General features: G+C 43.8%; 1 protein-coding gene across 1 annotated transcript in view; it reads left to right on the top strand.

Annotated features, from left to right (window-relative positions):
• Positions 1-453: 453 nt before the first annotated feature.
• Positions 454-27,358, top strand: part of LOC123844869 (radial spoke head 10 homolog B-like) — a 54,928-nt gene continuing 28,023 nt past the window's right edge. The window contains exons 1-9 of the mRNA XM_045875820.3: positions 454-1,550; positions 8,623-8,698; positions 11,845-11,913; positions 14,590-14,763; positions 15,731-15,816; positions 17,129-17,249; positions 23,708-23,884; positions 24,763-24,922; positions 25,245-25,366. Of these exons, the coding sequence (XP_045731776.1) occupies positions 1,294-1,550; positions 8,623-8,698; positions 11,845-11,913; positions 14,590-14,763; positions 15,731-15,816; positions 17,129-17,249; positions 23,708-23,884; positions 24,763-24,922; positions 25,245-25,366 (1,242 nt within the window). The 5' untranslated portion in view covers positions 454-1,293. The remainder of the gene's footprint in view (positions 1,551-8,622; positions 8,699-11,844; positions 11,914-14,589; positions 14,764-15,730; positions 15,817-17,128; positions 17,250-23,707; positions 23,885-24,762; positions 24,923-25,244; positions 25,367-27,358) is intronic.

Here is a 27,358-nt window from a genome sequence, read left to right as displayed (position 1 = left end):
TCCTGCGTGCGCCGCCGCAGATGTGACGGCCAGGTCCGGCTCTTCCTCGGCCAGGCGGACGCGGCCCGCAGGACCTGAGCAGGTGCGGTGGGCAGGAGGCGCGGGGGAACCCCAGGCTCAGAGAAGGGGCGCTCCTTTTGTGCTGCCTAATGAATAAATCACGATGATCATACGACCTCACGCCCGGGGAGAACAGACCATCAAAGTTAGTGGGGAAAAACGCCGTGAGAAACGAGATTTGCCTTTGTTGTAGGTCAGATTTCACTGACGAGGACCAGAAAGCCTATCTATAGCAAAGACTCACCTGGGCTTCACTGGAGAGACCGTGATGGGGTGGGGGCTGGAAAGAGTAGTGGGGCTTTGAAGGAAGAGAAAAGCAGGATCCTGTTGGTGAGAGCAAAGCTCAGGGGTGGGTTGAGCTGGTAGGTGGGGTGTCCAAAGGATCCCATCCAAGCCGTGGGTTTGTGGGGTGCCCACTGCACCCCTGAGGATGTGAGGAGGGACTAGACCTTGCCCTGCACCCCAGGACTCGTCTGTGTGTCCTGCTTGTTGGACTGAGATGTTTTCAATGGGGCCAGTTTGGGAGGCCATGAAAACTCCTGGCTTTGGGGACCTGCCCCCCAGATCTGTGACCTTGGGCACACATCACACCGTTCCTTTTCTGGCATGGGGAGTAGGCGGCCAAAGATTTCAAGTTCAAAAACAGGAAAGTGACATGATAATCACCCCATCATGGATAGTGTGCTGTATCCCGTACTTTAGGGGGCTTCTGTGCATCGTTTCATGTAATTCTTAAAATGAGATGAGGCACTGTTATTTCTATTTGATATCTGAAGCAGAAGGAGATTCACCTGCTCAAGAACACACAGCTGGTAAGGCGCCCTGCAGGAGCCTGAATCCAGCTCTTGAGCACTCTGCAGTGCAGGTGTATTGACAGATGGGCTTTTAAAGTATGAATTGGCAGCACGGAAAACCTTAGGGATTAAGTAGCCATTTTTCGTGTATCAGGTTACCTTCTTGCTGGGACACTATTTGAAAAGAAATGGTAGGTGGTGGTTTCAGTTTTTAAAAAATTTTTAGGGACAACCCAGGAGATCTTCCCATAAACTGGTGATACTTGATAGTTGTAATTTTTCAAGCTTTAGGAGGAGAACGACCATGACATTGGGTTGCAAAGCTGAAATTTTAACTACAAGTGAAACCTGCAAGTATTTAGAGAGAGAATTTTTATTTTTCAGATGAGACTGATCAGCGCCTTGAAACAAACAGTAAACTTGAACACTTCTAAAGGCAATGGTGAAAGAAAAGAAAAGAGCAGACAAAAAAGGGGATAAGTCCACCCGCTCTTCCTCCTCTCTCTCTGATTATCCAGAGTTTGCCAAACAAGATGGCAGTGTGGCTAGGCAAGAGATGTCCCCCGGTGCCGTCCCACCATTGGAAATGCAGCCCAGCGAATTGGGGCCCCGAAGAGAGTCCAAACATGATAACCAGCAGAATGAAGATGCCACTCACTACGAAGAGCCCATTCTCACCAAACTCATAGTTGAAAGGTGATTTTTAATGGGCTGCATCTTCCATGTTCCCCTTTCTTTTATTTATTTATTTATTTATTTATTTATTTATTTATTTATTTATTATTTTTTATTCTTATGTTAATCCCCATACATTACATCATTAGTTTTAGATGAAGTGTTCCATGATTCATTGTTTGTGCATAACACCCAGTGCTCCATGCAGAATGTGCCCTCCTCAATACCCACCACCAGGCTAACCCATCCTCCCACCCCCCTCCCCTCTAGAACCCTGTTAGTTTTTCAGAGTCCATCGTCTCTCATGGTTCGTCCATGTTCCCCTTTCTATGCTCTTTTCTCTCTCTCTGCAATCTCTTTTTGTGGCTTTCCCTGCCCCTCTCCTAGATGACTGTAAAAATCTAGGTCTCTCTCTTGGAGTTTGAGGTTCAAATTTTTAACTCCCTACTGGACATTGTCCACTGGACTTCCAGCTCCCTGTGTCCCGAAACAAAGACTGCAGGACTTGAAATGAGATCTGGATTGGGGTCTTAGCTCTGTGACATCAACAACATCACTGAACTTTTCTGAGCCCCAGGTTCTTTTTTTTTTTTTTTAAGATTTTATTTGAGAGAGGGAGAGATTGAGAGAGAGAGAGCATGAGTGGGGGGAGGGGCTAAAAGGGAGAAGCAGGCTTCCCGCTGAGCAGGGAGCCCGATACGGAACTCGATCTCAGGACCCCGAGATCATGAACTGAGCCGAAGGCAGATGCTTCACTGACTGAGCCAGGCAGGTACCCTGAGCCTCAGGTTCTTTTTTTTTTTTTTAAGATTTTAAAAAAAATTTATTCATTTGAGACAGATAGAGAGCATGAGCGGGGGGAGGTGCCTAGGGAGAGGGAGAAACAGGCTCTCTGCTGAGCAGGGAGCCCGATGTGGGACTCGATCCCAGGACCCTGGGATCATGACCTGAGCTGAAGGCAGATGCTTAACCCTCTGAGCCACCCAGCACCCCTGAGCCTCAGGTTCTTAACTGGGGAAAACACACCCCATAGAAGGCTCCTCCACATGTTACTACTTCTCCAGCCATTGGCTTCTCCATTGATCTCTGTTGATTTCTGTAAGGGGGCTACCATTTCCTCCCTCTCCAGACTGTCCTCCTCCTCCCTATGATTTCGTATTTCTTTTTCCTCTAGGCTTCTCTCATTAGTCCTTTTCTTGAATGCTTACTTCGCCTCTTCGTTATCTCTTGACTGGACTGTTGGCCTCATTTCCTAAAGATTTGAGATTTGACTTCCTAATTGTTTCCATCACTCCCTGGATCAGTTATCTGTCCTTGTAACAGGTCACCCCAGAATGTGATAATTAAGACGAATATTATCGCACACAGTTCATGGGGGGTCAAGAATCGGGGAGCGGCTTAGCTGGATGGCATTGGGTTAGGACATCTGGAGTTGTAGCCAAGATGCGAATCTAGACTGCCGTCGTCCGAAGGCTTGGCCAGCTGCTCGGTCTGCTTTCAGAGCGGCTCCTTGGCATGGCTGTTGGCGGGAGACCTCAGTCCCTCATCCCACGGACTCCCTCCACAGGGCTGCTTGGCTGTCCTCACCACCTGGCAGCTGGCTTCCCCAGAGAGTAATCCAAGAGAGAGCAAGGGCAGAAGCCACGTGTCTTTTATGACCAGTCTCTGATGTCACACTCTGTCATTTCTGTAATATCCTGGTGGCCCCACAGGTCAGCCCTCTTCAGTGTGAGCGAGGCTTACACAAGGGTACGAGTACTCGGAGCTGAGAATCTCTGGGAGCCATTTTGAGGCTGGCTCCCACACTCTTAGAAACTTTTGATTTCCTTCCATCGTCTACAGTAAAAAGCCCCTCAGCCTGACGCTCTGACCCAGCCTGCCTCTCTCCTCAAACTCAGGAGCCCAGCTAGACTTCTGCCCACGATCCCATTTGTTTTTACCTTTGCTTGCAAAGCTCGCTTTGCTGGAGGGTTTGTCCCGCGTTTCTGAATGACCAAATCCCACCTACTCTTCTGGTCCAAACTTTTCCATTGCTGCTTGCCAATAGGAGGTAATTTTGCTCAAAACGTTGTTTATCATACTTCTCACTTTCTATTATGTGTCACTGTATACATAGGATCTTTTCCTCCCTATAACATACGTATCTAATGTGTATGAATTACTAGAATTTGTTTCCACGGCTCAACCTCTCAGGTGGAATATTTCGTCCCAACAGAGACACACCCAAGAATATCAAACACCAGACCTTAGGCCTCGTGGGTGCTCAGTCAGGACTTAACTGTCTGCATATCATTGGCCACTTTTATTTTTATTTCTTGGTTGACATGTAGTTACACAATGTTAGATTAGTTTCAGGTGTACAACATAGTGATTCCACCACCCTATACATTATGCTCTGCTCCCCACAAGCGTAGCTGTGATCTGTCACCACACAACGCCATTGCAACGCCGTTGACCCTCTTCCCTATGCTGAGCCTTTTATCCCCGGGACTTACTCATGCCATAACTGGAAACCTGTATCTTTCTCTCCCCTTCACCCATTTTGCCCATCCTCCCAGCCCCCTTTGCTCTGACAGCCATCAGTTCTCTGCATTCATGGGTCTGTTTTTGCTTTTTGTTTGTCTTTTATTTATTTTTTAAAAGATTTTATTTATTTATTTGACCGAGAGAGACAGAGCGAGAGTGGGAACACAAGCAGGGGGAGTGGGAGAGGGAGAAGCAGGCCTCCTGCCAAGCAGGGAGCCCGATGCGGGGCTTGATCCCAGGACCCTGAGATCATGACCTGAGCTGAAGGCAGACGTTTAACCGACTGAGCCACCCAGGTGCCCCTTTTTGTTTGTTTTTTAGATTCCATCTAGAAGTGAAATCAGGTATTTGTCTTTCTCTGACTTATGTCACTTATAATACTCTCTAGGTCCATCCATATTGTTGCAAAAGGCAAGATTTCATTCTCTTTTCTGGCTGAGTAATATTCCATTGTATGTATATACCACATCTTCTTTTTCTGTTCATCTGTGGATGGACGCTTGGGTTGCTTCCAAATCTTGGCTCTTGTAAATAATGCTGCAATAAACATGGGGTGCGTTTATCTTTTAGAATTGTGTTTTCATTTTCTTTGGGCAAATATCCACTGGTGGAATGACTGGATCATATGGTTTTCTATTTTTAATTTTTTGAGGAACCTCCGTACTGTTTTCCACAGTGGCTGCACCAATTTACATTCCCATCAACAGTGCACAAGGGCTCCCTTTTCTCCACATCCTCGCCAACACTTGTTGTTTCTTGTCTTTCTGGGTCTACCCATTCTGACAGGTGTAAGGTGATATCTCATTTTGGTTTTGATTTGCATTTCCCTGATGGCGAGTGATCTTGAGCGTCTTTTCATGTGTCTCTTGGCCATCTGTATGTCTTCTTTGGAAAAATGTATATTCAGGTCCTCTGCGCATTCTTTAATGGGATCATTTGTATCTTTGGTGTTGAGTTTTATAAGTTCTTTATATATCTTATACATTAACCCCTTATTGGGTATATCATTTGCAAATATCTTCTATTCAATAAATTGCCTTGTTTTGTCGATGGTTTCCTTTGTGAGGCAAAACCTTTTTATTTTTATTATGTACTATTTTATAGTCCCCATAACTTACTTTCACTTTTGTTTCCCTTGCCTGAGCAGTCATATCTAGAAAAATGTTGCTATGGCTGATATCAGAGAAATTACTGCCTGTGCTCTCTCCTAGGAGTTTTATGGGATCAGGTCTCACACTCAGATCTTTAATCCATTTCGGTCTATTTTTATGTATGGTGTAAGAAAGTGGTCCAGTTTCTTTCTTTTCCAGTTTTCCTAGTACCATTTGTTGAGAGACTGTCTTATCCCCATTGTATATTTTTGCCTCCTTTGCTGTAGGTTAATAGACAATTTAAGTGTGGGTTTACTGGGCTGTCTGTTCTATTCCATTGATCTATGTGTCTGTTTTTGTCCCACTACCATGCTGTTTTGATTACTATAGCTTTGTAGTATATCTTGAAATCTGGGATTGTGATACCTCCGGCTTTGTTCATCTTTCTCAAGATTGCTTTGGCTATTTTGCGTCTTTTGTGGTTCCATACAAATCTCAGTATTATTTGTTCTAGTTCTGTGAAAAATGCTGTTGGCATTTTGATAGGGATTGCATTGAGTCCGTGGATTGCTTTGGATAGTATGGACGTTTTAACAATATTAATTCTTAGAATCCATGAGCATGGAATATCTTTCCATTTGTTTGTATCGCCTTTAATTTCTTTCATCCGTGTTTTATAGTTTTGAGAGTACAGGTCTTTCACCACCTAGGTTGAGTTCTTTCCCAGGTATTTTATTGTTTTTGGTGCAATTATAAGTGGAATTGTTTTCTTAATTGTTCTATTACTAGTATATGGAAGCGCCACCAATTTCTGTTAGCAGCCATTTATAAATGAGCTATTATGTGCCAGCTCTGGGTTGAGCACTGTAGAAGGATATCAAAAAGTAGGAAATAGGGTCTATGTGCGTAGTGCATAGTTATGTTTTACATTGGGCTCTATCTAGAGAAACTCAGCAGAGTTTCTCAGCAATGTACACTGACTTAGTTCAGAGAAGGTAGATCCTGGCATTGCCCTGATGTGGGAACCAGACGAATTGAATATCCTGACATAGAGCTGGTCTGGATCCAGGCCAAGAGCCCCAGGAAACATGTATGTGTCTTGGGAGTGAGGGGAGGTGTTGATACCATTGAAAGGAGCTATTGTGACTTTTAAAAATCCTTGACAGTTTCTTTATTCATTGCTTTTCATTACCAAAGTGCTATATACTCATGACAAATGAAATGATGCCAAGTTATCTTAAAGAAGAGTTCATTCTTGGGGTTGCCATGGTGGCTCAGTCGGTTAAATGTCTGCCTTCAGCTCAGGTCATGATCCCAGGGTCCTGGGATGGAGCCCTGCATTGGGCTTCCTGCTCAGTGGGGAGTCTGCTTATCCCTCTCCTTCTCCCTCACCCCCTGCTGATGCTTTCTCTCTCTCTCAAGTAAATAAACAAAATCTTTAAAAAAAGAGGAGTTCATTCTTTCCCTCCACCATATTCCAATTTTGCCCTCCCTGCCCCTCCCATGGGTTGCCACAATCTCTCATGAATTAGAAGAAAGTCTTTGGGTTTTACAGGTAAATAATCACATAATCTTCAAGGTAGAATAATTTCCTAACTCTTCTCAATATTTATGCAGATTACTTAGGTTTCCTGACTCTCTGCATGACCTAGAACCTGTGAAATCATGTTGAATAATTGGTGGGAAGATCAGGCATCCTGTTTATGTTCCTGATTTTAAGGGAGCTGATTTTGGTATTTCACTTGCAAAAATCCTATATGCTATTGCTTTTTCATAAACAGTCTCTTATGTTTAGGTAGTTTCCTCGCATTATAACATGACTAGAATTTTTATTTTTATTTTTTATTTATTTTTTAAATATTTTATTTATTTATTTGACAGAGAGACAGCGAGAGCAGGAACACAAGCAGGGGGAGTGGGAGAGGGAGAAGCAGGCTTCCCACTGAGCAGGGAGCCCGATGCGGGGCTCGATCCCAGGACCCTGGGATCATGACCTGAGCCGAAGGCAGACACTCAACGACTGAGCCACCCAGGTGCCCCCATGACTAGAATTTTTAAAGAAATGACTGCTGAATTTTATCACACGCCTTTCTGGCATCTTGATATAAACCTATGGTCTTTCTCCTTTGATTTGCTGATGTCATGAGTTGTGATAGACTTTCTAACGTTGAATCTTCCTTGCATTCTTGGACAAAGCCCATTTTTGTCACGGCTATCACCTGTTCTTTTGTTTTTCACCTCACTTACCCCAGACCTTAGAGCTGAGTGAGTTCCCAAATCACACGTTATCCACCCAGTTCTGAACTCAAAATCTGCACGCTGTCCTTGATTCCCTCTTCCCCAAAGCCAGCACGTCAGCAAGACCTTTTGGTCCCATGTCTAGAATATATCTTGAAAAAAAAAAAAAAACTTTGTAAAATTATCATGGTAAAATACAGATAACATAGGGAGCGCCTGGGTGGCTCAGTGGGTGAAGTGTCCTGGGGGCTCAGTGGGTGAAGTGACTCTTGATCTCAGCTCAGTTCTTGATCTCAGGGTTATGAGTTCAAGCCCTGTGCTGGGCTCCATCCTGGGTGTGGAAAGTGCTTCTTAAAAAAAATACCCATAAAATTTCCTATTTTAACCATTTTAAGTGTACAATTCAGTGGCATTAAGTACGCTCATCTGTTGTGCAACCATCACCACTATTAGTTTCTAGAACCTTTTCATCATTCCAGACAGAAACTGTCGAGAATAAACCATCATCTTCCATCTCCACCCCCTTTCACTGTTTGCTCCTGGTTGTTAGCTCTCCCACAGTCTCTTCCCACAGCAGCCAACCAGAGTGCTCTTTTTATGACATAAATCTGACCTTGGCCAACTCCCCTCTTAGAACCCTCTCTAGATTCCTCCTAGAGCTCTGGATTTTCCTGCCACCCCCGAGCCTCTGTCTCCTCTCCTATCCTCCCTCTGTCCTGTGCCCCAGCTGGGCCTCCCTCCTCTCTGTTGTCTGAACTTGAGCTGTAGGGCTCTTTCCTGCCCCAGGGCCTTTGTACTTGCTGTTCCCTCTTCCCAGGATTCTTCATAGGGCTGTTTGTTTCATGACCTGTGGGTCTCAGTATAGCTCCCATGTCCTCCAAGAGGCTTCTGCTCTGACCACCATACACAGCAACCTCCTTATTCTCAGCCACATTCCCCGACCATGTCTTTCTCAAAACTTGAACATGATCTGGAATTACCTTGTTCATATGTTCCCTGTGTGTTGTCTGTGTCTCCTCAGTAACCTATGAGGTTCCGAGGGCAGGAACTTACTAGTCTTGTTCATGGCGCCAGCCCAGTGCTTAGAAAGGGGCACAGTGGCCCTCGGGGAACATTTGTTGAGTGAATGAATGTGACATAATGCTTGTACACCTTCACTGATGTTAATTATGATTTTAACCCACCGTCACTTAGGTTTGATCATGCCACTCATTGCCTTGAGCTTTATTTCCTTGTAGCTACGAAGGGGAAAAAGTCCGTGGACTATATGAGGGAGAAGGCTTTGCGATCTTTCAAGGAGGTTGCACCTACCACGTGAGTGACACATTTCGGGAACGGGCAGGGAGGAAGTTTTAGAATGTTCTGTGAGAGTTTTAGATTTGTATCTTCAGAAAAGTCCATTGATTCTTCAGAAGAAATTGGAAGTACTTAATGCTGATTTAACTTTGACCACCTACTCCAAGGTAAAAACACGACTCCATACAACTGAAGTCGTCATTTTTAAAAAGATTTTATTTTTTTTTAAGATTTTACTTATTTGTTAGACAGAGAGAGAGAGACCCAGGACCCTGGAATCATGACCTGAGCTGAAGGCAGATGCTTAACCAACTGAGCCACCCAGCTGTCCCAAGATTTTGTTTATTTGAAAGAGAGAGAGGGAGAACAAGCAGGGGAAGCAGCAGGCAGAGGGAGAGGGAGAAGCAGGCTTCCTGCTGAGCAAGGAGCCCGATGCGGGACTTGATCCCAGGACCCCGGGATCATGACCTGAGCCAAAGGCAGACGCTTAACCGACTGAGCCACTCAGGTGCCCCTGAAGTTGTCATTTTAGGTTGTTTTCTTTTCCTGATTTTTGTTTATTGTACAAACAACATTAAGGTGACTAAAGTAAATACGGAAGAGGAAAATCCCAGGATCATCATCCTTTCCCAGTAAGTATTTTGGGTAGGCCGTGTATCCCTTCTGTTCCTTGAATGGAAGAATCAGCATTGACGTGGGCCTATCAATTTTGCAGATAACATCTTGAATCCTTTTTCACTTATGATACTTTGCTGTATTGCTGCATGGTTTTCATAATTTAAATGTTCTGTGGTAAAACATACATAAAATTTACTATTGTAACCATTTTAAGTGTATAGTTTAGTAGCATTAAGTGCATTCCCCTCTTGGTAGAACCCTCCCCATCACCCATCTCTGGAACTGAAATGTTCCCAAACTGAAACTCTGTCCCCATTTAAACACTAACCCTCATTTCTTCCTCTATAAATATAAAATATATTTTATTTATATTATTTAATTGTATTATATATATTTATTTAATTATATAAATGTATATTCTATTTAATTATATAACCTATATAAATATATATTATATATATTGCATAGTGTTCTGATTTACTATTCATTACGGTACCATAATTATTAGGTACTTTTGAGGTGTTTTTGTTTTTTTGCCATCACTAATAATGATGCTGCGGATCGTTCAGATTACCAAAGAAACATGTGCTTATAATAAGAACAAATTGTTACGGTTGGGATCCCAGAGCATGGGTTTCTGTACCCTGATTTTCCCCCCCCGCTAAATAATATGACACCTTCTCATTCCTGTCTCACAAAAACTCCTAAAAAGGCCATTATTATGGCTGAATGATACTAAAATGACTGTCCCGGCTGGCCTTTGCCAGTTTTGGAATAAGCTGTTGGGTTCAGAATCCTGATCAGAATCCTCCTTCAGCACCGTGGCTCTAAATGAAGCCCTGAGGTATGAACACTTCAACATGCACCCAGTTCTTGATCACCAGGCGTCAACCCGTCTCAGGCTGCTGAGGACGCGGAGTCAGCTCCTACTACCCCAGAGGTGCTTGGCTAAGTCACCCGTAGCTCAAGCCTGGCCCGCTGGCTTCACCCTTCCCATGCCTGTGGGGCAAACACCCTCCATTTCTAGAGGATCTCGTCCCCACCCACTGCCCGCTACTTGGCCGTGCAAGCTTCCCACAGTTTCCTCAGACTCTTTTGATTAAAAATAATCATCAGTTGGATCTCCTGTAAATTGTGAGGGAGGCCCACCCAGCAGAAAGGCTCCGTAGCCCCAGGCCCCACGTCATGAGACCACAGGTTTGCCGCGTATTTAGCTCACAATCCCCTAAGGACAGACAACGAAACCAGACATTCGTGGCACCTTTGCCCTTACCATGTTAGAGGCAGCGTGATCCTTTCTAGGCTAGTTTGTTAAAATGCTGGTTCTTGTGCCCCTAATCAACTCCATCATCACAGAGCCAGCCAACAGTCGGAAAACCACTGGCTGCCCCACGTTTTCCTCAGTCCCAGCCTGTCCGTCCTGAGCCCGTGGGAACCCCGGGCTGAAATATAACGTGTCTCCTTGCTAGTGAGTTGGGGCCGCCATTCTCCAGAGAAGCGTGGTCCGGGGGACCAGCAGCATTATCTGGGGATTTTTTCAAAATGCACATTCTCGGGCCCCAGCCCAGACCGGCTGATGAATCAGAATCTCGGGGGTGGGCCCAGCCATCTGTGTGTTCACAATCCCCTTCAGAGGCGACTCTGAAGCATGGTAGAGTCTGAGAACCGCTGAGTTAGGGTGCTGTTTCCCCAGGGTGTGTCCTCCCCTACACCCAGCCCACCTCTAACCAGGTGATCCCAAGGAAGAACTGGACGTATTCTTACCTCCTTTTCTCAAATAGCATTTAGACATTCAGGTGTGCTAAGTTGTTAGTGACTAGTTCCTAACTAGTTCCTACTAGTTAACAGTAGACACTAAATATAAACGGACGATCCTGACAGCTGGGGGTCGTATACGTATATAAATATGTCCGTATACATGGACACACCCACACCGATAAATCCCAGTACCAGAAATCGCACAAGCATGAAATTTGCAAATGGAGTAGTTGCTAATATCCACATAATGGTTTTCACCAGGTCTACCTAGTTTTTCTTTTTTTTTTTAAGATTTTATTTATTTGAGAGAGAGAGAGTGAGTGAGAGAGAACACAAGCCGTGGAAGGGGCAGGGGGAGAGGGAGAAGCAGACTCCCTGCCGAGCAGGGAGCCCGATGTGGGACTTGACCCCAGGACCCTGGGGTCATGACCTGAGCCGAAGGCAGACGCTTAACGACTGAGCCACCCAGGCGCCCCAGGTCTACCTAGTTTAAATAATTTTTAAAAATCCTTACACCGTGATGTGCACAACCAAAAGCATGTGAATTCTTTTTAACTACGGCCTTTTTCACCGCTTAATTAGGGGAGGAAGACACAGACTGAATTTACAACTCATGTCTAACCGTTGCATAGGACTGCTTGGTGTATGTTTTGGGGAATTTGGACAAGCATATTCATGCAGATGAAAGGGGGGGATGAGGCTCCATCCTAAGAACTAAAACCACGGTGGCAGGCATTGTGTCGAATGAAGGACTGGTCCTGAGGTCTTGTTGTTGTTCTGTTCTGAAGGGTATGTTTTCAGAAGGACTCATGCATGGACAAGGGACTTACATTTGGGCCGATGGACTGAAATATGAGGTAAAGCACATAATATGTTATAGTGTTAAACTGTAATTAATGAAACTTAATGGTCAGCTTCCCACAATGAAACATACTGCTTTCATAAAAGTGATTCAGCACATGGGTTAAAAAAGTCCAGAGAGGGCGCCTGTGTGGCTCAGATGGTTAAGCGTCTGCCTTCGGCTCAGGTCGTGATCCCAGGGTCCTGGGATCGAGTCCTGCATCGGGCTCTCTGCTCCTTGGGAGCCTGCTTCTCCCTCTGCCTCTCTCTCTGTCTCTCATGAGTAAATAAATAAAATCTTAGAAAAAAAAAAAAGTCCAGAGAACCAGAGACTATAGGTGAAACGTGACTCATTACCGCATGGGCTCCTGGTGATTGTTACCCGCTTCATCTGTACGTTCTGGGGTCTCTCTGTGTGTTCTGTGCGTGTATTTGTATTTGGTTTCTCTCACTCTTTACAAACACAGATAGTTCATTATACATTCTGTTCTGTACCTTTATTTTTGTGGAGATCAAACCGTATCCAGCTCCAGGTATTTTTACTGGCTGCTTTTATTCCTCGGTCGTGGGTCTCCCTTAACCCATCTTGCTGGTTTAAAGGGAATGTGTATTTTTTTTTTTTAAAGATTTTATTTATTTATTTGAGACAGAGAGAATGAGAGACAGAGAGCATGAGAGGGAGGAGGGTCAGAGGGAGAAGCAGACTCCCCGCCGTGCAGGGAGCCCGATGCGGGACTCGATCCCGGGACTCCAGGATCATGACCTGAGCCGAAGGCAGTCGCCCAACCAACTGAGCCACCCAGGCGCCTGGGAATGTGTATTTTTAAATGGGTTGCTAGAAGGCTATTCCAGATGTTGAGATTGCAGCACTGCTTGTGATGTTTTTAAGTGGTAATGAAAATATTTAAAACCCATGCCCATAATGCACATATTCAAGTAGCGGCCAAGTAAGGGAAACAGAGGCCGGTTTGGGCCAGCTGGGCAGCTCACTGGGGCTGCCCAGTGGGAGACGATGAGCCGCAGGGGTGCAGGGGAGCCTGAGGATCTGGTGGTTTGGGGCCAGCCTTTCCAGGGAAACTCTTCTCCCCGCAACACCCTGCCTTCCAGCCTGTGGACCTTGGTTTATTTCTGGCAGCTCTCAGGCGGGAATCCTTCCTGCAGGCACGGACCTTTCCGCACCAGCCTAGACAGGAGGGTTTATGGGCAGGATCTGAGCTGTCACAGAAGTACCTTCAGGGAGGTCAGCTGGCCTCGTGGATTCCGGACAGTGGTCAGGCTAGGTCACCCTGACCCCTTCTCCCCGCGGCCTGCCTGCCTCCCCCGAGTTCACGTTCCCGAGAGAGAATCCGGTGGCTCAGGGCTGATGTCCTGGCCCTGAGCAGCGCGGGTTCTCTGGAAGGCACCCATGGGGCAAGCGGTTGGCTGATGTGTCTGCAGAATATTTTGATGAACCACGGGCGGAAAGAAGGGTTTCCATCAGTTGATCACCAAGCCGGGCTAATCAGTGGAGTCCCTTGGAGAGAACACTCCTTTAATTATATAAATGTATATTCTATTATATAACATATATAAATATATATATTGCATAGTGTTCTGATTTACTATTCATTACGGTACCATAATTATTAGGTACTTTTGAGGTGTTTTTGTTTTTTTGCCATCACTAGTAATGATGCTGCAGATCGTTCAGATTACCAAAGAAACATGTGCTTATAATAAGAACAAATTGTTACGGTTGGGATCCCAGAGCATGGGTTTCTGTACCCTGATTTTTTCCCCCCGCTAAACAATATGACACCTTCTCATTCCTGTCTCACAAAAACTCCTAAAAAGGCCATTACTATGGCTGAATGATACTAAAATGACTGTCCCGGCTGGCCTTTGCCAGTTTTGGAATAAGCTGTTGGGTTCAGAATCCTGATCAGAATCCTCCTTCAGCACCGTGGCTCTAAATGAGGCCCTGAGGTGTGAACACTTCAACATGGCACCCAGTTCTTTTTTTTTTAAGATTTTATTTATTTATTTGAGACAGAGAGAATGAGAGACAGAGAGCATGAGAGGGAGGAGGGTCAGAGGGAGAAGGAGACTCCCTGCCGAGCAGGGAGCCTGATGCGGGACTCGATCCTGGGACTCCAGGATCATGACCTGAGCCGAAGGCAGTCGCTTAACCAACTGAGCCACCCAGGCGCCCCGACACCCAGTTCTTGATCACCAGGCGTCAACCCCTCTCAGGCTGCTGAGGACGCGGAGTCAGCTCCTACTACCCCAGAGGTGCTTGGCTAAGTCACCCGTAGCTCAAGCCTGGCCCGCTGGCTTCAGCCTTCTGTGAAGGAAGTAAGCCTCCTTCGACGTGGGTTCCAAGACGCTCGCGTGCCCAAGGCCAGGATCGGAAACCAGCACTTTTCCATGTCCCCTGTTTGCCTCTTGGAACCTTGTCTACACACAGCTTCTGGCTGTTTTATTCTGCTGGGGCTTCCGCCCAGGGAAGGGGAGGTGAGGGAGGATGGGGTGTGTAGAAAAGGAAGGAGGAGAGTGGAAACTGGGGCGGAGGGGAGATACTCCACTGTTGCCACGGAGGAGAGACAGGAATAGCATCCAGTTGTCAAGGAGGCGTTTCAGACCGCCTACAGGACTAGGGGTCTCTCCCCTGCTTTCTCTCTCTCTCTCTCACTCTCTGGGCCGTTTTGCCCTAGGGGGAGTTTGTGAAGAACATCCCCATGAACCATGGCGTGTACACGTGGCCGGATGGCAGCACCTACGAAGGAGAAGTGATCCACGGCGTGAGGCAAGGGTTTGGTATGTTCAAATGCGGCACACACCCCGTGTCCTACATCGGCCACTGGTGTCACGGCAAGAGACACGGGAAGGTGGGTGAGGCAGCCCCGGGACTCCCGTCCACTGATAGGATGAACAAACACAGAGGGTGGGAGGTGGGGGGCTGTTGTGACAGTAGATTCACTTTCTGTTGATTGATAGGAAATTCACATCACACGAAACGGACCGTTTTAGAGTCAGCAGTCGGTGGCATTCAGGGAACTCCCAGGGTTGTGAGACTTCCACCTCTGTCTGGTCCCACAGCATTTTCATCAACACTCCAAAATAAAACCCTGTACCCACTCGGCAGATATTCCCCACCCCGGCCCCTCGGCGGGCCCCGATCTGCCTTCTGTCTCTACGGGTTTACCTAGGCTGGATGGTTCATAGGAATGGAACCCTACAGTATGTGACTGACCCTCTGTGTCTGGCTTCTCCCACTCAGCCTCAGGTTTTTGAGATTCATCCAGGTTGTAGGTACTTAATTCCTTTTTGTGGCTGAATAATAGTCCAGTGTATGGATGGACCACATTTGTGTATCTGCTCATTCATCGATGGACATTTGGGCTCTCTCCGTCTTTGGGCTTCTGTGAATAGCGCCGCTATGAACGTGTTTGTAGGGGTTTATTTGAGTACTTGTTTTCAGTTCTCTGGCATATAAACCTAGGAGTGGAGTATGGGAACTGGATGTTTAACATTTTGAGGGACCTCCAAACTGTTTTCCACCACAGTTGCACCAGCTTACTCTCTCGCCGGCGATGCCACTTTTAATGCCTTAATGCAACACTTCATTATCAGGGAGGAATTGATTTGTGACATCTCATTCTCACATGGGGGCTACCTTACCATCTTCTCAATTCCAAGACAGAAACATACGACGGATTAGGTGTCTTGCCCAAGTAGGACATTGACTTCTTCGCGGTTTAGACTCCCTAAATTCATATATTTTTAAATCTTTACCTTTAATAAACATTTGTTTTATGAGACTTGATTCTTTAAAAATGATATTATTTGTTTCAGGGCTCTATTTATTACAATCAAGAGGGTACCTCCTGGTACGAGGGGGACTGGGTGTACAACATCAAAAACGGCTGGGGGATCAGATGGTAGGTATCGCCTCTGCCACGTGTAGGATATGGGTGATAAGTGTGTGTGGGGGCCCAAATAATTTTCACGTAGGCAACTTAAGGTGCAGAGGGGCGCCTGGGTGGCGCAGTTGGTTGAGCGTCCAACTCTTGATCTCGGCTTGGGTCATGGTCTTGGGGTTGTAGGATCAGGCCCCACATTGGGCTCTGCACTGGGTATGGAGCCTGCTTAAGATTCTCCCTCTCCCTCTGCCCCACCTCCCCCCCACCGCATGCTCGCTCGCTCGCTCTCAAATAAATAACTCAAATCTTAAAAAAAAAAAAAAAAAGTAGAAATTCCGGGGAACACATTTTCTATATAAGTAGAGTGGAATAGTTAAATTCACCCCAGTGTAATCTCCATAGTGATGAACATATTCTATGGAAATTTAGAGAAATATTATATTAAGTGAGGTTTAATAATACAGTTTCACTTTATCACAGGTAGAAACTGTCTTTCTTTGTTCTCTATTAATCATAGATATCTATTACTGTATGTTTTTGGAAGACTCATTTTAAAATAATGACAGTATTTTTTTAAAGATTTTATTTATTTGACAGAGAGAGACACAGTGGGAGAGGGAACACAAGCAGGGGGAGTGGGAGGGGGAGAAGCAGGCTTCCTGCAGAGCAGGGAGCCCGATGTGGGACTCGATCCCAGGACCCTGGGATCATGACCTGAGCCAAAGACAGACGCTTAACCGACTGAGCCACCCAGGCGCCCCCGTTTGTTTATTTATTTTTTAATAATTTTTTTAAGGATTTTTATTTATTTATTGAGAGAGAGAATGATAGAGAGCATGAGAGGGAGGAGGGTCAGAGGGAGAAGCAGGCTCCCTGCTGAGCAAGGAGCCTGATGCGGGACTCGATCCCAGGACTCCAGGATCATGACCTGAGCCGAAGGCAGTTAGTCGCTCAACCAACTGAGCCACCCAAGCACCCCGTTTGCTTGATTTTTAGATTGAGCTGATAGAGTCAAATATTTTAAAGGTTGGAATATTTGGGGGTGAAATGTTAACCAATCATAGTATCATAAGAATTAGTTTTACAAGATTTAAAATACCTCTCTATTGTCACCTTATTAAATGATTGAGGATTTAATACAGTAGTTTATCCTACCCCTAAGATGATGATTTCTACTGACCACATGCCTATCCATTGAATTTAAGAAGACTGGGCACAAGGGTTGGATTTCTTCAAAGATGCTGAGAGAAGAAGTTTAAAAGAAAGTCTTCTTAAAGATAAGTATGGTGTATAAAATAACTGATTGTTTTCAAATTTTTTTTTGTCCCAGTTACAAATCTGGAAACATATATGAAGGTCAGTGGGAAAACAATATGCGCCATGGGGAAGGCAGGATGAGGTGGCTGACGGCGAATGAGGAGTACACGGGTCAGTGGGAAAAGGGCATCCAGGTATGGCGTCAACTCATGTGACCCAAACACACCCAGGTGGGACCCTGTGGATCCTCAGCACATGGGTCACTCCATATATCGTCCAGTAACCTAAACCTAAGCTCTGCTAACTTTAGAACCCCAGAGTATGATTTACTGGTCCCAACCATCTTTTTTTTTTTTTTTTTAAGATTTTATTTATTTATTTGACAGAGAGAGACACAATGAGAGAGGGAACACAAGCAGGGGGAGTGGGAGAGGGAGAAGCAGGCTTCCTGCAGAGCAGGGTGCCTGATGCGGGGCTCGATCCCAGGACCCTGGCATCATGACCTGAGCCGAAGGCAGATGCTTGACGACTGAGCCACCCAGGCGCCCCTCAACCATCTTTTTTTAAGTACCGTTTCATCATTGAGGTTTCTCTAAAGTCTTACACACAAGTGAGGTCCTGGCATGGGCAAATCCATAATTCCCACAGCTCTTGTGCAAAGCAAGACTGTTCTCTACCCCTCAGAAACTATGTATTTCCCGCACAGAAAAGAAAGGCTTTATATGGTTAAGTGTATGTGGTTTATATAGCTAAGATTTTCTAATAATATCTGCATAATCTAATAATATCACCTTATTCCCCGTCACCTATTTCCCTCGTCTCCCCCCACCCCTTCCCTCTGGTGACTCCTGTAGTTAAGAATCTGTTTCTTGCTTTGAGACTCTCTCATTTTTTCCCCCTTTGCATGTTTGTTTCTTAAATTCTACACAGGAGTGAAATCATGGTATTTGTCTTTGTCTGACTTATTTCTCTTAGCATTATGCTCTCTAGCTCCAACCACGTCATTGTAAATGGCAAGATTTCATTCTTTATGGCTGAATTACCACATCTTATTTATTCATTCATCAATTATGATAGACATTTGGGCTCTTTCCATAATTTGGTTATTGTAAATAATGCTGCTATAAACATGGGGTGCATGTATCCCTATGAATTAGTGTTCCTGTATTTTTTTTTTAAGATTTTTTATTTATTTATTTGAGACAGAGAGAATGAGAGAGAGAGAGCACATGAGAGAGGGGAGGGTCAGAGGGAGAAGCAGGCTCCCTGCCGAGCAGGGAGCCCGATGCGGGACTCGATCCAGGGACTCCAGGATCATGACCTGAGCCGAAGGCAGTCGCTTAACCAACTGAGCCACCCAGGCGCCCGTGTTTCTGTATTCTTTAGGTAAATACCTAGTAGTGTGATTGCTGGATAGTAGGGTAGTTCTAATTTTAACTTTTTGAGGAACCTCCATACTGTTTTCCAGAGTGGCTGCACCAGTTTGCATTCCTACCAACAGTGCAAGAGGGTTTCCTTTTCTCTGCATCCTCACCCAACCCCTGTTGTTTCTTGTGTTGCTGATCTTAGCCATTCTGACAGGTGTGAGGTGATAGCTCATTGTGGTTTTGATTTGCATTTCCCTGATGATGAGTGATGGTTGAGCATCTTTTCAACATGTCAATTAGCCATCTGTAGGTCTTCTTTGGAAAAATGTCTATTCATGTCTCCTGCCCATTTTTTGTCTGGATTATTTGTTTTTTGGGTGTTGAGTTTGGTAAGCTTTTCATGTATTTTGAATACTAACGCCTTATCAGATACGTGATTTGCAAATTTCTTCTCCCATTCCGTAGGTTGCTTTTTAGTTTGTTGATTGCTTCCTTCACTCTGCAGAAGCTTTTTATTTTGATGAAGTCCCGATAGTTTATTTTTGCTTTTGTTTCCTTTGCCTCAGGGGACCTATCTAGAGAAAAGTTGCTATAGCCAGTGTCAGAGAAATTACTACCTGTGCTCTCTTCTAGGATTTTTATGGTTTCAGATCTCACACTTAGGTCTTTAATCTATTTTGAATTTATTTTTGTGTCGGTATAAGAAAGTGGTCCAGTTTCATTCTTTTGCATGTTGCTGTCCCATTTTCCCAACACCATTTGTTGAAGAGACTTTTTCCCATTGGGTGTTCTTTCCTGCTCTGTCGAAGATTCATTGACTGTATAATTGTGGGTTTATTTCTGGATTTTCTATTCTGTTCCATTCATCGTGTTTATTTTTGTGTTGGTACCATACTGTTTTGATCACTACAGCTTTGTATTATAACTTGAAGTCCAGAATTGTGATGCCTCCAACTTTGCTTTGCCTTTTCAAGATTGCTTTGGCTATTTGGGGTCTTTTGTGGTTCCATACAAATTTTAGGATCTGTTTGTTCTAGCTCTATGAAAAATGCTGTTGGTATTTTGATAGGGATTGCATTAAATGTGTAGATTGCTTTGGACAGTATAGACATTTTAACAGTGTTCTTCCAATCCATGAGCATGGAATGTCTTTCCATTTCTTTGTATCATCTTCAGTTTCTTTCAGAAGTGTTCTATAGTTTTCAGAACACAGGTCTTTCTCCTCTTTGGTTGGGTTTATTATTTTTGGTGCAACTGTAAATGGGTTTGTTTTCTGAATTTCTCTTTCTGCTGCTTCATTATTGGTGTATAGAAATGCAGCATATTCCTGTAGGTTGATTTTGTGTCCTGCAACTTTACTGAATTCATGTTATCAGTTCTGGCAGTTTTTTGGTGGAGTCTTTGGGGTTTTCTGTATATAGTATTACATCATCTGCAAATAGTGAATGTTTTACTTCTTCCTTACTGGTTTGGATGCCTTTTATTTCTTTTTGTTGTCTGATTGCTGTGGCTAGCATTTCCAGTACTGTGTTGAATAACAGTATTGAGAGTGGACATCCCTGTCTTGTTCCTGACCATAGAGGAAAAGCTCTCGGTTTTTCCCCATTAAGGATGACATTAGCTGTGGGTTTTTCATATTTGGCTTTTGTTATGTTATGTTCTTTCTAACCCTACTTTGTCAAGGTGTTTATCATGAATGGATGTTGTACTTTGTCAAATGCTTTTCCTGCATCTGTTGAAATGATCATGTGGTTCTTATCCTTTCTCCTATTGATGTGATGTATCACATTGATTGATTTGCAAATACCGATCCACCCTTACAACCCAGAAATAAATCCCACTTGATTGTGGTGAATGAGGTTTTTTATGTTTGTTTGTTTTTGTGTTGTTGTTTTTTTAAGAGAGAAGGTGTGGTGTGTGAGTGGGGCACGGGGATTTGGCAGAGGGAGAGAGAGAGAATCCTAAGCAGGCTCCACACTCAGTGCAGAGCCCAAAATGGGGCTTGATCTCATGACCCTGAGATCATGATCTGAGCCAAAATCAAGAGTCAGACGCTTTCCCAGCTGAGCCACCCAGGCACCCCGATCTGTTTGTTCTTGAATAAGTTTTAAGTTTGTATTTTTGAAGGAAGTTGTCCCATTTCATAGAAATTTATTGGCACAAGGTTGTTCATAATAGTCTCTCATGGGGATGCCTGGGTAGCTCAGTAGGTTGGATATCTGCCTTCAGCGGGGGTCATGATCCCAGCTTGGGATCAAGTCCCAAGTGGGGCTCCTTTCTCAGTGGGGAGCCTGCTTCTCCCTCTGCCTGCCACTCCCCCTGCTTGTGCTCTCTCTCTGACAAATAAATAAAATCTTAAAAAAAATAACTTCTTTAAAAGTCTCTCATGATTCTTTAAATATATATTATATAGGATCTATAGTGATGTTCCCTCTTTCTCCCAGAACCAGTGATTTGTGTTTTCTCTTCTGTCTTCAGTCTTATTGCAGATATATCCAAGTCATGAAAATTCTCTAAGAGCCAGTCTTAGTGTTATTTATTTTCTCTTGGGGTTTTTCAGTTTTTAATTTGATGCCTGCTCTTTGTTATTACCTTCCTTCTGCATGCTTTGGGTTTGATATGCTCTTCTTTTCCTTGAATTGTAGGATGGAAGCTTGATTGATTTGAGACATTTCTTCTTTTCTAATATAAGAATTTAATACTAAAATTTTTCCTCTTAGCAGTGCTTTCTCTGCATCCCACTAATTCTGATATATTTTAATTTTTGTTCAGGTGGGGGCAGAGGGAGAAGCAGACTCCCTGCTGAGCAGGGAGCCCGATGTGGGGCTCAATCCTGGGACTCTGGGATCACGACCCTAGCTGAAAGCAGATGCTTAACCGACTGAGCCACCCAGGTGTCCCTCAAAATATTTTCTAATGTCCCTATGACTTCCTCTTTAACCTGTAAATTATTTTGACATATGTTGTTTACTTTCCAAATAGTTGGAGATTTTTCCAGATATCTTTCTGTTGTTGATTTTTCTGTTGAAATTTTTAATTCTACTGTGGTTAGAGAACATACTTTGTATGACTACATTTCTTTTACATAGGTTGTGGTTTATTTTGTGGCCCAGAATATGGTCTGTCTTGGTGAATGTTATGTGTATTTCTGCTTTTGTTGAATGGAGTGTTCTGTGGATGACAACTGGATCAAATTGGTTGATAGTGTTGTTCAGGTCTTCTATACCACATTACTCATTTTCTGTTTATTTTTTCTACCCATTTCTGAGATAAGAGTGGTGAGGTGTCCAAGTATAATTATAGATTCATCTATTTCTTCTTTCAAATCTATCAATTTTTGCTTCATATATTTTTAAGTTCTGTTGTTAGGCACATACTTGTTTAGGATTGTTATGTCTTCTTGGTGGATTGACCCTTTGTTATCATCTTGTCATGTCCCTCTTTAGCTCTGATAGTTTCTTTTCCTCTGAAGTCTTTTTCTGATGTGAATATAGCCACTCCAGCTTTCTTTTTTCTTTTTCTTTTTAGTTCTGGTAAAATACACATAACAAAAAATTTACCATCTTAATCATATTTAAGTGTCCAATTCAGGGCATTAAGTACTTTCACACTGTTGTGCAGCCGTCCCCACCATCCTTCTCCAGAACTCTTTTCATCTTCCCAAACGGAGACTCTGTCCCCATCAAACACTCACTTCCCATCTCTCTTCCTCCTTTCCCCACCCCTAGCACCCACCATCTACTTTCTGTCCCTATGAATCTGACTCCTCTCGGTATCTCATATAAGTGGAATTATATAGTATTTGTCCTTTTGCAACTGGTTTATTTCACTCAGCATAATGTATTCAAGGTTCATCCATCTTATAGTATGTGTTAGGATTTCCTTCCTTTTTAAGGCTGAATAATAATCCATTGTATGTTTATACCATCCTTATGCTTATTCATTCATCCATCAATGGACACCTGGGTTGCTTCTACCTTTTGGTTATTGCAAGTAATGCTGCTATGAACATGAGTGCACAAATATTTGTTTGAGTCCCCATTTTCAATTCTTTTTAGCATATACCCAGAAGTTCTAGATATACAGAGTCTAGATATACAGAGTCATCCCATTGTTGAAAAAATTGTGTGTTTATATGTGTTATATATACATATAATATGTTGATTTAGTGTGTATAATTGAATGTGCCTGGGGAAAATACAGATGAATTCTCAGACTCTCAAGTAGTGGTTGCCTCTGCAAAAGTAGGATTGAAGAAGGCATTTTTCTTTTTTATCAATCCGGATGTTAAAAATAAATAAAATTTGGGGCGCCTGGGTGGCTCAGTCCTTGAGCGTCTGCCTTCGGCTCAGGTCATGATCCCAGGGTCCTGGGATCGAGCCCTGCATCGGGCTCCCTGCTCCGCGGGAAGCCTGCTTCTCCCTCTCCCACTCCCGCTGCTTGTGTTCCCTCTCTCGCTGTCCTCTCGCTGTCAAATAAATAAAAAATCTTAAAAAATAAATAAATAAATAAAATAAATAAATAAAATTTAAGGTAATAATTTATCAGTATCAAGCTAGGCACTTTTTATACACTGTCTTCAGTCTTTACATCCAACCTGCAGGATAGTTGTTATTTTCATTTTATAGATGAAACCCAGAGGGCTTAAATAATTTGCCTTAGGTCAAATGGCTGGTTAATAAGTAGATGGCACAGAGGCTGAACCCAAGTCTGTGTGACTCTAAAATCCATGTTCTTTGTCCTTTCAAATGTGTCATTGTATTTATCTATTGACTGAGTTTTATTTATTTATTTATTTATTTATTTTTTAAGATTTATTTATTCATTTGAGAGAGCGAGAATGAGAGACAGAGAGCATGAGAGGGGGGAGGGTCAGAGGGAGAAGCAGACTCCCCGCCGAGCAGGGAGCCCGATGCGGGACTCGATCCCGGGACTCCAGGATCATGACCTGAGCCGAAGGCAGTCGCTTAACCGACTGAGCCACCCAGGCGCCCTTGACTGAGTTTTATTTTAATTTAAAAGATTTTTATTTATTTGAGAGAGAGAGAGAGGGAGAAAGCACAAGAGGGGGGAGGGAGAGGGACAAGCAGACTCCATGCTGAGCGCAGAGCCTGATGCAGGGCTCCATCTCAGGACCCTGAGATCATGACCTGAGCCAAAATCAAGAGTCAGAGGCTTAACCGACTGAGCCACCCAGCCGCCCCTGTTGACCAAATTTTAAATGGAGTCAGGTAAAAAGAGGAAATATTTTGAGCATTTCTCCTGGAAATTTGCTTTCTTTTCAGAATGGTTTTGGAACACACTCCTGGTTTCTGAAGAGAATCCCCAACTCCCAATACCCTTTGAGAAATGAATACATAGGAGAGTTTGTAAATGGATATCGTCATGGCCATGGAAAATTTTACTATGCCAGTGGGGCCGTTTATGAGGGAGAATGGGTCTCCAATAAAAAACATGGTATGGTGAGTGCAGATGTGTGAAGAGCACATTTTATAGATTTTGTAAAGCAACTGAAATACCGTAAAAGGCATCTCATTCTCTGTCTGGTAAAGTGCATAATCCATTTTTGCACACGATAACTTATTGTTTTGTTAAGATGATTACATGAATTTTAAAATAATTTCCAACATATCATCAGTATCCTGTATATTTAGAAGTTATTTACTTAGTTTATGTTATGTACATACGTGTGTGTGTGTGTGTTAGGGTGGTTTTGGTCACAAGTAATGGAAAATCTAGCTTAATCATCCACAACTGATAAGGAATAAGTGGGTTTCAGGGTTGGTTTGATTCAGCAACTCAGTGATGTCAGGATTTTCTTCCATCTACCCATGATGTCTCCTACCATGATGTCAGCTTCACCCTTATGCTGCCCCTCCCTCATGACCACAAGATGGATGCTGTGGTTCCAGGCTTCACATCCACATACCACACTAAGTAGAGGGAGAGAAGAAACTCTTTTCTGAGGAGCTTTACACAAATATCTTTAATTTGGCTGGCTGACTTGGGTCATTTACTTACCTCTCCATCAGACTGATTATTGGCTTGGGTTGGACCAATACCAAGAGAGCCCCTATTTGGTGATGGGCACTCTGCTGGTCACTAGTGTAGTTTAATAAGACATCTTCTGTGACCTAGGAGTAGCTAGGGAGAGGTCGTGGAGCTGATAGAGAGAGGAGGAGGAAGAATAGAGAGGATTTACACAGTGACTCGAGACTCTAGGAGCGAGACTCTATGTGAGCTAAGTGCATGTCTTAAACAAACACCTCCAAACCCTTGAAAATGGTACAGATGGAGATTACCAGTGGTTTTCCTGAACTGTAAATCTTTCTGTCTGCAGGGCCGATTAACTTTCAAAAATGGGCGTGTGTATGATGGCTCCTTTTCCAATGACCACATAGTGGAGTTTCCAAATCTTGAAGTTGAGTTCTTAAGTCACCTGGACCTGTCTTCAGAGTCTTCCTTCAAGAGCCGGTACCCTGCATCCTCCATCAGTGCTGGTAAGGGGGTGTGCACCTGTCAGTTGCATGCAAATTAGCTTCTATTATCAATGGAATCTATTCATCAAAATACAAAGACTACTTCAGAAAACAGAAGTTTCCTGGGGGAAACTGCTTTCTTAGTAGTTTTTTTGAATACTCTTATATCCCACTTGGGTGGAAAATCATTTCCGCATAACACTGAAAAAAATTTTTTTAACTTCCAAAAGCATTTTATTTTCTTTTCCCCAAATCATTTTAATTTGCTAGTTGAAATGGTAACATTGAAAACTTTTAACATTGCTTTTCACAATGATCCTCTCTATTTGCCTTTATTTGCTAGAGATTATCAGAAAGCTTGATGGCAGTGAAAGTAATTCTGTGTTAGGGTCGAGCCTTGAGCTAAATCTCAGTTTGTTGCTGAATATGTATCCTGAGAAAGATCAAGCAGAGGAAAAGAAGCAGGTAAAAACCTTTCATATTGTTATACATTTATATTTTAGGCTTAAATATTAACAGAGTCTCCACAGTCTTGGGAAAATACAGCCGAGGGGGGCTGTCCTGTGTTGAGTGTCTTTTATAAGCCACATAGATGGTTTGTGTACCATCCCATTTAATTTGTAAGGCAACCCTAGTGAACAGGCTTTGTGAGAAAACAGAAGCCCGGATAGAGGGACTCAGTGAATTAACTAAATTCAAGTTACCCTCACTCCCAGCTTGGTCTGAAGCCCAAGGCTGCGGCCACCCCAACTGCAGGACATTAATTCTGCAGTGCATTATTATGGGCTGCTGGGATTCCAAAGAACTTCAAACTCCTAGAAATCAGTACAAATCTAGACATCCTTAGAGACAGAGAAAATTATGTGTACCCGGACTTCATTCGATTAACAGCTGGAAAATCACATCCACCAAATTACATGTTAGTGTCGTGAACCCTGCTTTGACTGGGGCTCGGGATGATTCTCCCATGAAAGCATTGTTGAAGATGTGGCTTGCAACAGGAGAACCACTGGTACCTCGAAGTTGCAAGTCATGTGTCCCTTTGCTCTTCCTCTATTCCGTCTCCTCTGGCCCCAGTTCTGTGGGTCTCAAAAGTGATGACTCTCCATCCCCCATCCTCCTCTATTCTCCTGGCCAACGATGTTATTCAGGCTCCTGGGATCGCTCACTTCATCTGCTGCCAGATTCTTGTTAAAAAAAAAAAAAAAAAAAGAACTTCTATGACTTTCTCTAGTTAGGAAAATAGTACACAATACTTGTAGAAAATTTAGAAAATGCACATAAGAAGAAGTAGAAGAGAATCTCCACCCAGACAAAATCTGGTGACCATCTTTCCAGTTTTGTTCTGGGCAAACATAATTAGAATTGGAGCGTTCTGCTCATATAATCTCTGTTTTTGTATATTTAATCATAGGTCTTCATTGCCATTAAATATTCTCCTACAATATAATTTTTAGGTGAATAAAGAACCATCCATTGAATCACCCCAAAAGGAGATCGCCTTTCTTTCTTTCTTCCTTCCCTTTCTTCCTTTCTTCCTTCCCTTTCTTCCTTTCTTCCTTTCCTTCCCTTCCCCTCCTTCCCTTCTTCCCTCCTTCCTTCCTTCCTTCCTTCCTTCCTTCCTTCCTTCCTTCCTTCCTTCCTTCCTTCCTTCCTTCCTTCCTTCCTTCCCTCCCTCCCTCCCTCCCTCCCTCCCTCCCTCCCTCCCTCCCTCCCTTCCTTCCTTCCTTCCCTCCCTCCCTTCCTCTCTCTCACTCTCTCTCTCTTACATATGTTATCATTCACTTTCCACTTGGGAGTTCTTTCCATGTCAAAACAGGTAGGTCTTTAAAAAACTATGAATTTAAAAATATATCTTGACTGGGGCGCCTGGGTGGTTCACTTGGTTGAGCAGCTGCCTTTGGCTCAGGTGATGATCCCGTAGTCCCAGGATCGAGTCCCACATTGGGCTCCCTGCTCAGTGGGGAGTCTGCTTCTCCCTCTGACCCTCTACCCTCTCCTGCTCTCTCTCACTCTAATAAATATGTAAAATCTTAAAAATATATATATATCTTGACTGTTTTAATTACAAAAGTAGCACATGCTCTTTACAGAAAATTCAAACATTACAGAACTAGAACCTAGAAAGTAAAAGAAATTCTGTAACTCGACACTTTAGAAACGCCTCTAAACATGTTTAATGGCTACGTGGTATTTCACAATATGGACAATATTACAATCTAGTTAGAGAAACTTCCATTTTTTTCCTAACCCTTTGAGCGGACTTCAGACTCCCAGAAAAGCGGCTTGAGCCCGGGTTTCTGCACCCCTGTCACTGGCTGCTCCACACGTGAGCATCTCCCAGGGCCACGGAACAGAGACCAAAGCCGAGACCCAGGCCCCGCTGACCCACTGACACGAAGCAGTGGACTTTATTTGAATTTCACTTTTCCTCACAGTGCCCCTTTTTCTGCCCCA

This window comes from Mirounga angustirostris, unplaced genomic scaffold (genome assembly GCF_029215605.1).
Source record: "Mirounga angustirostris isolate CCGP_5_RB_7025 unplaced genomic scaffold, mMirAng1.0.hap1 SCAF_5, whole genome shotgun sequence".
NCBI classification, from domain to species: Eukaryota; Metazoa; Chordata; class Mammalia; order Carnivora; family Phocidae; genus Mirounga; species Mirounga angustirostris.
The sequence above is the reverse complement of the archived record's forward strand: the minus strand, read 5'-3'. Positions and strand labels throughout refer to the sequence as shown.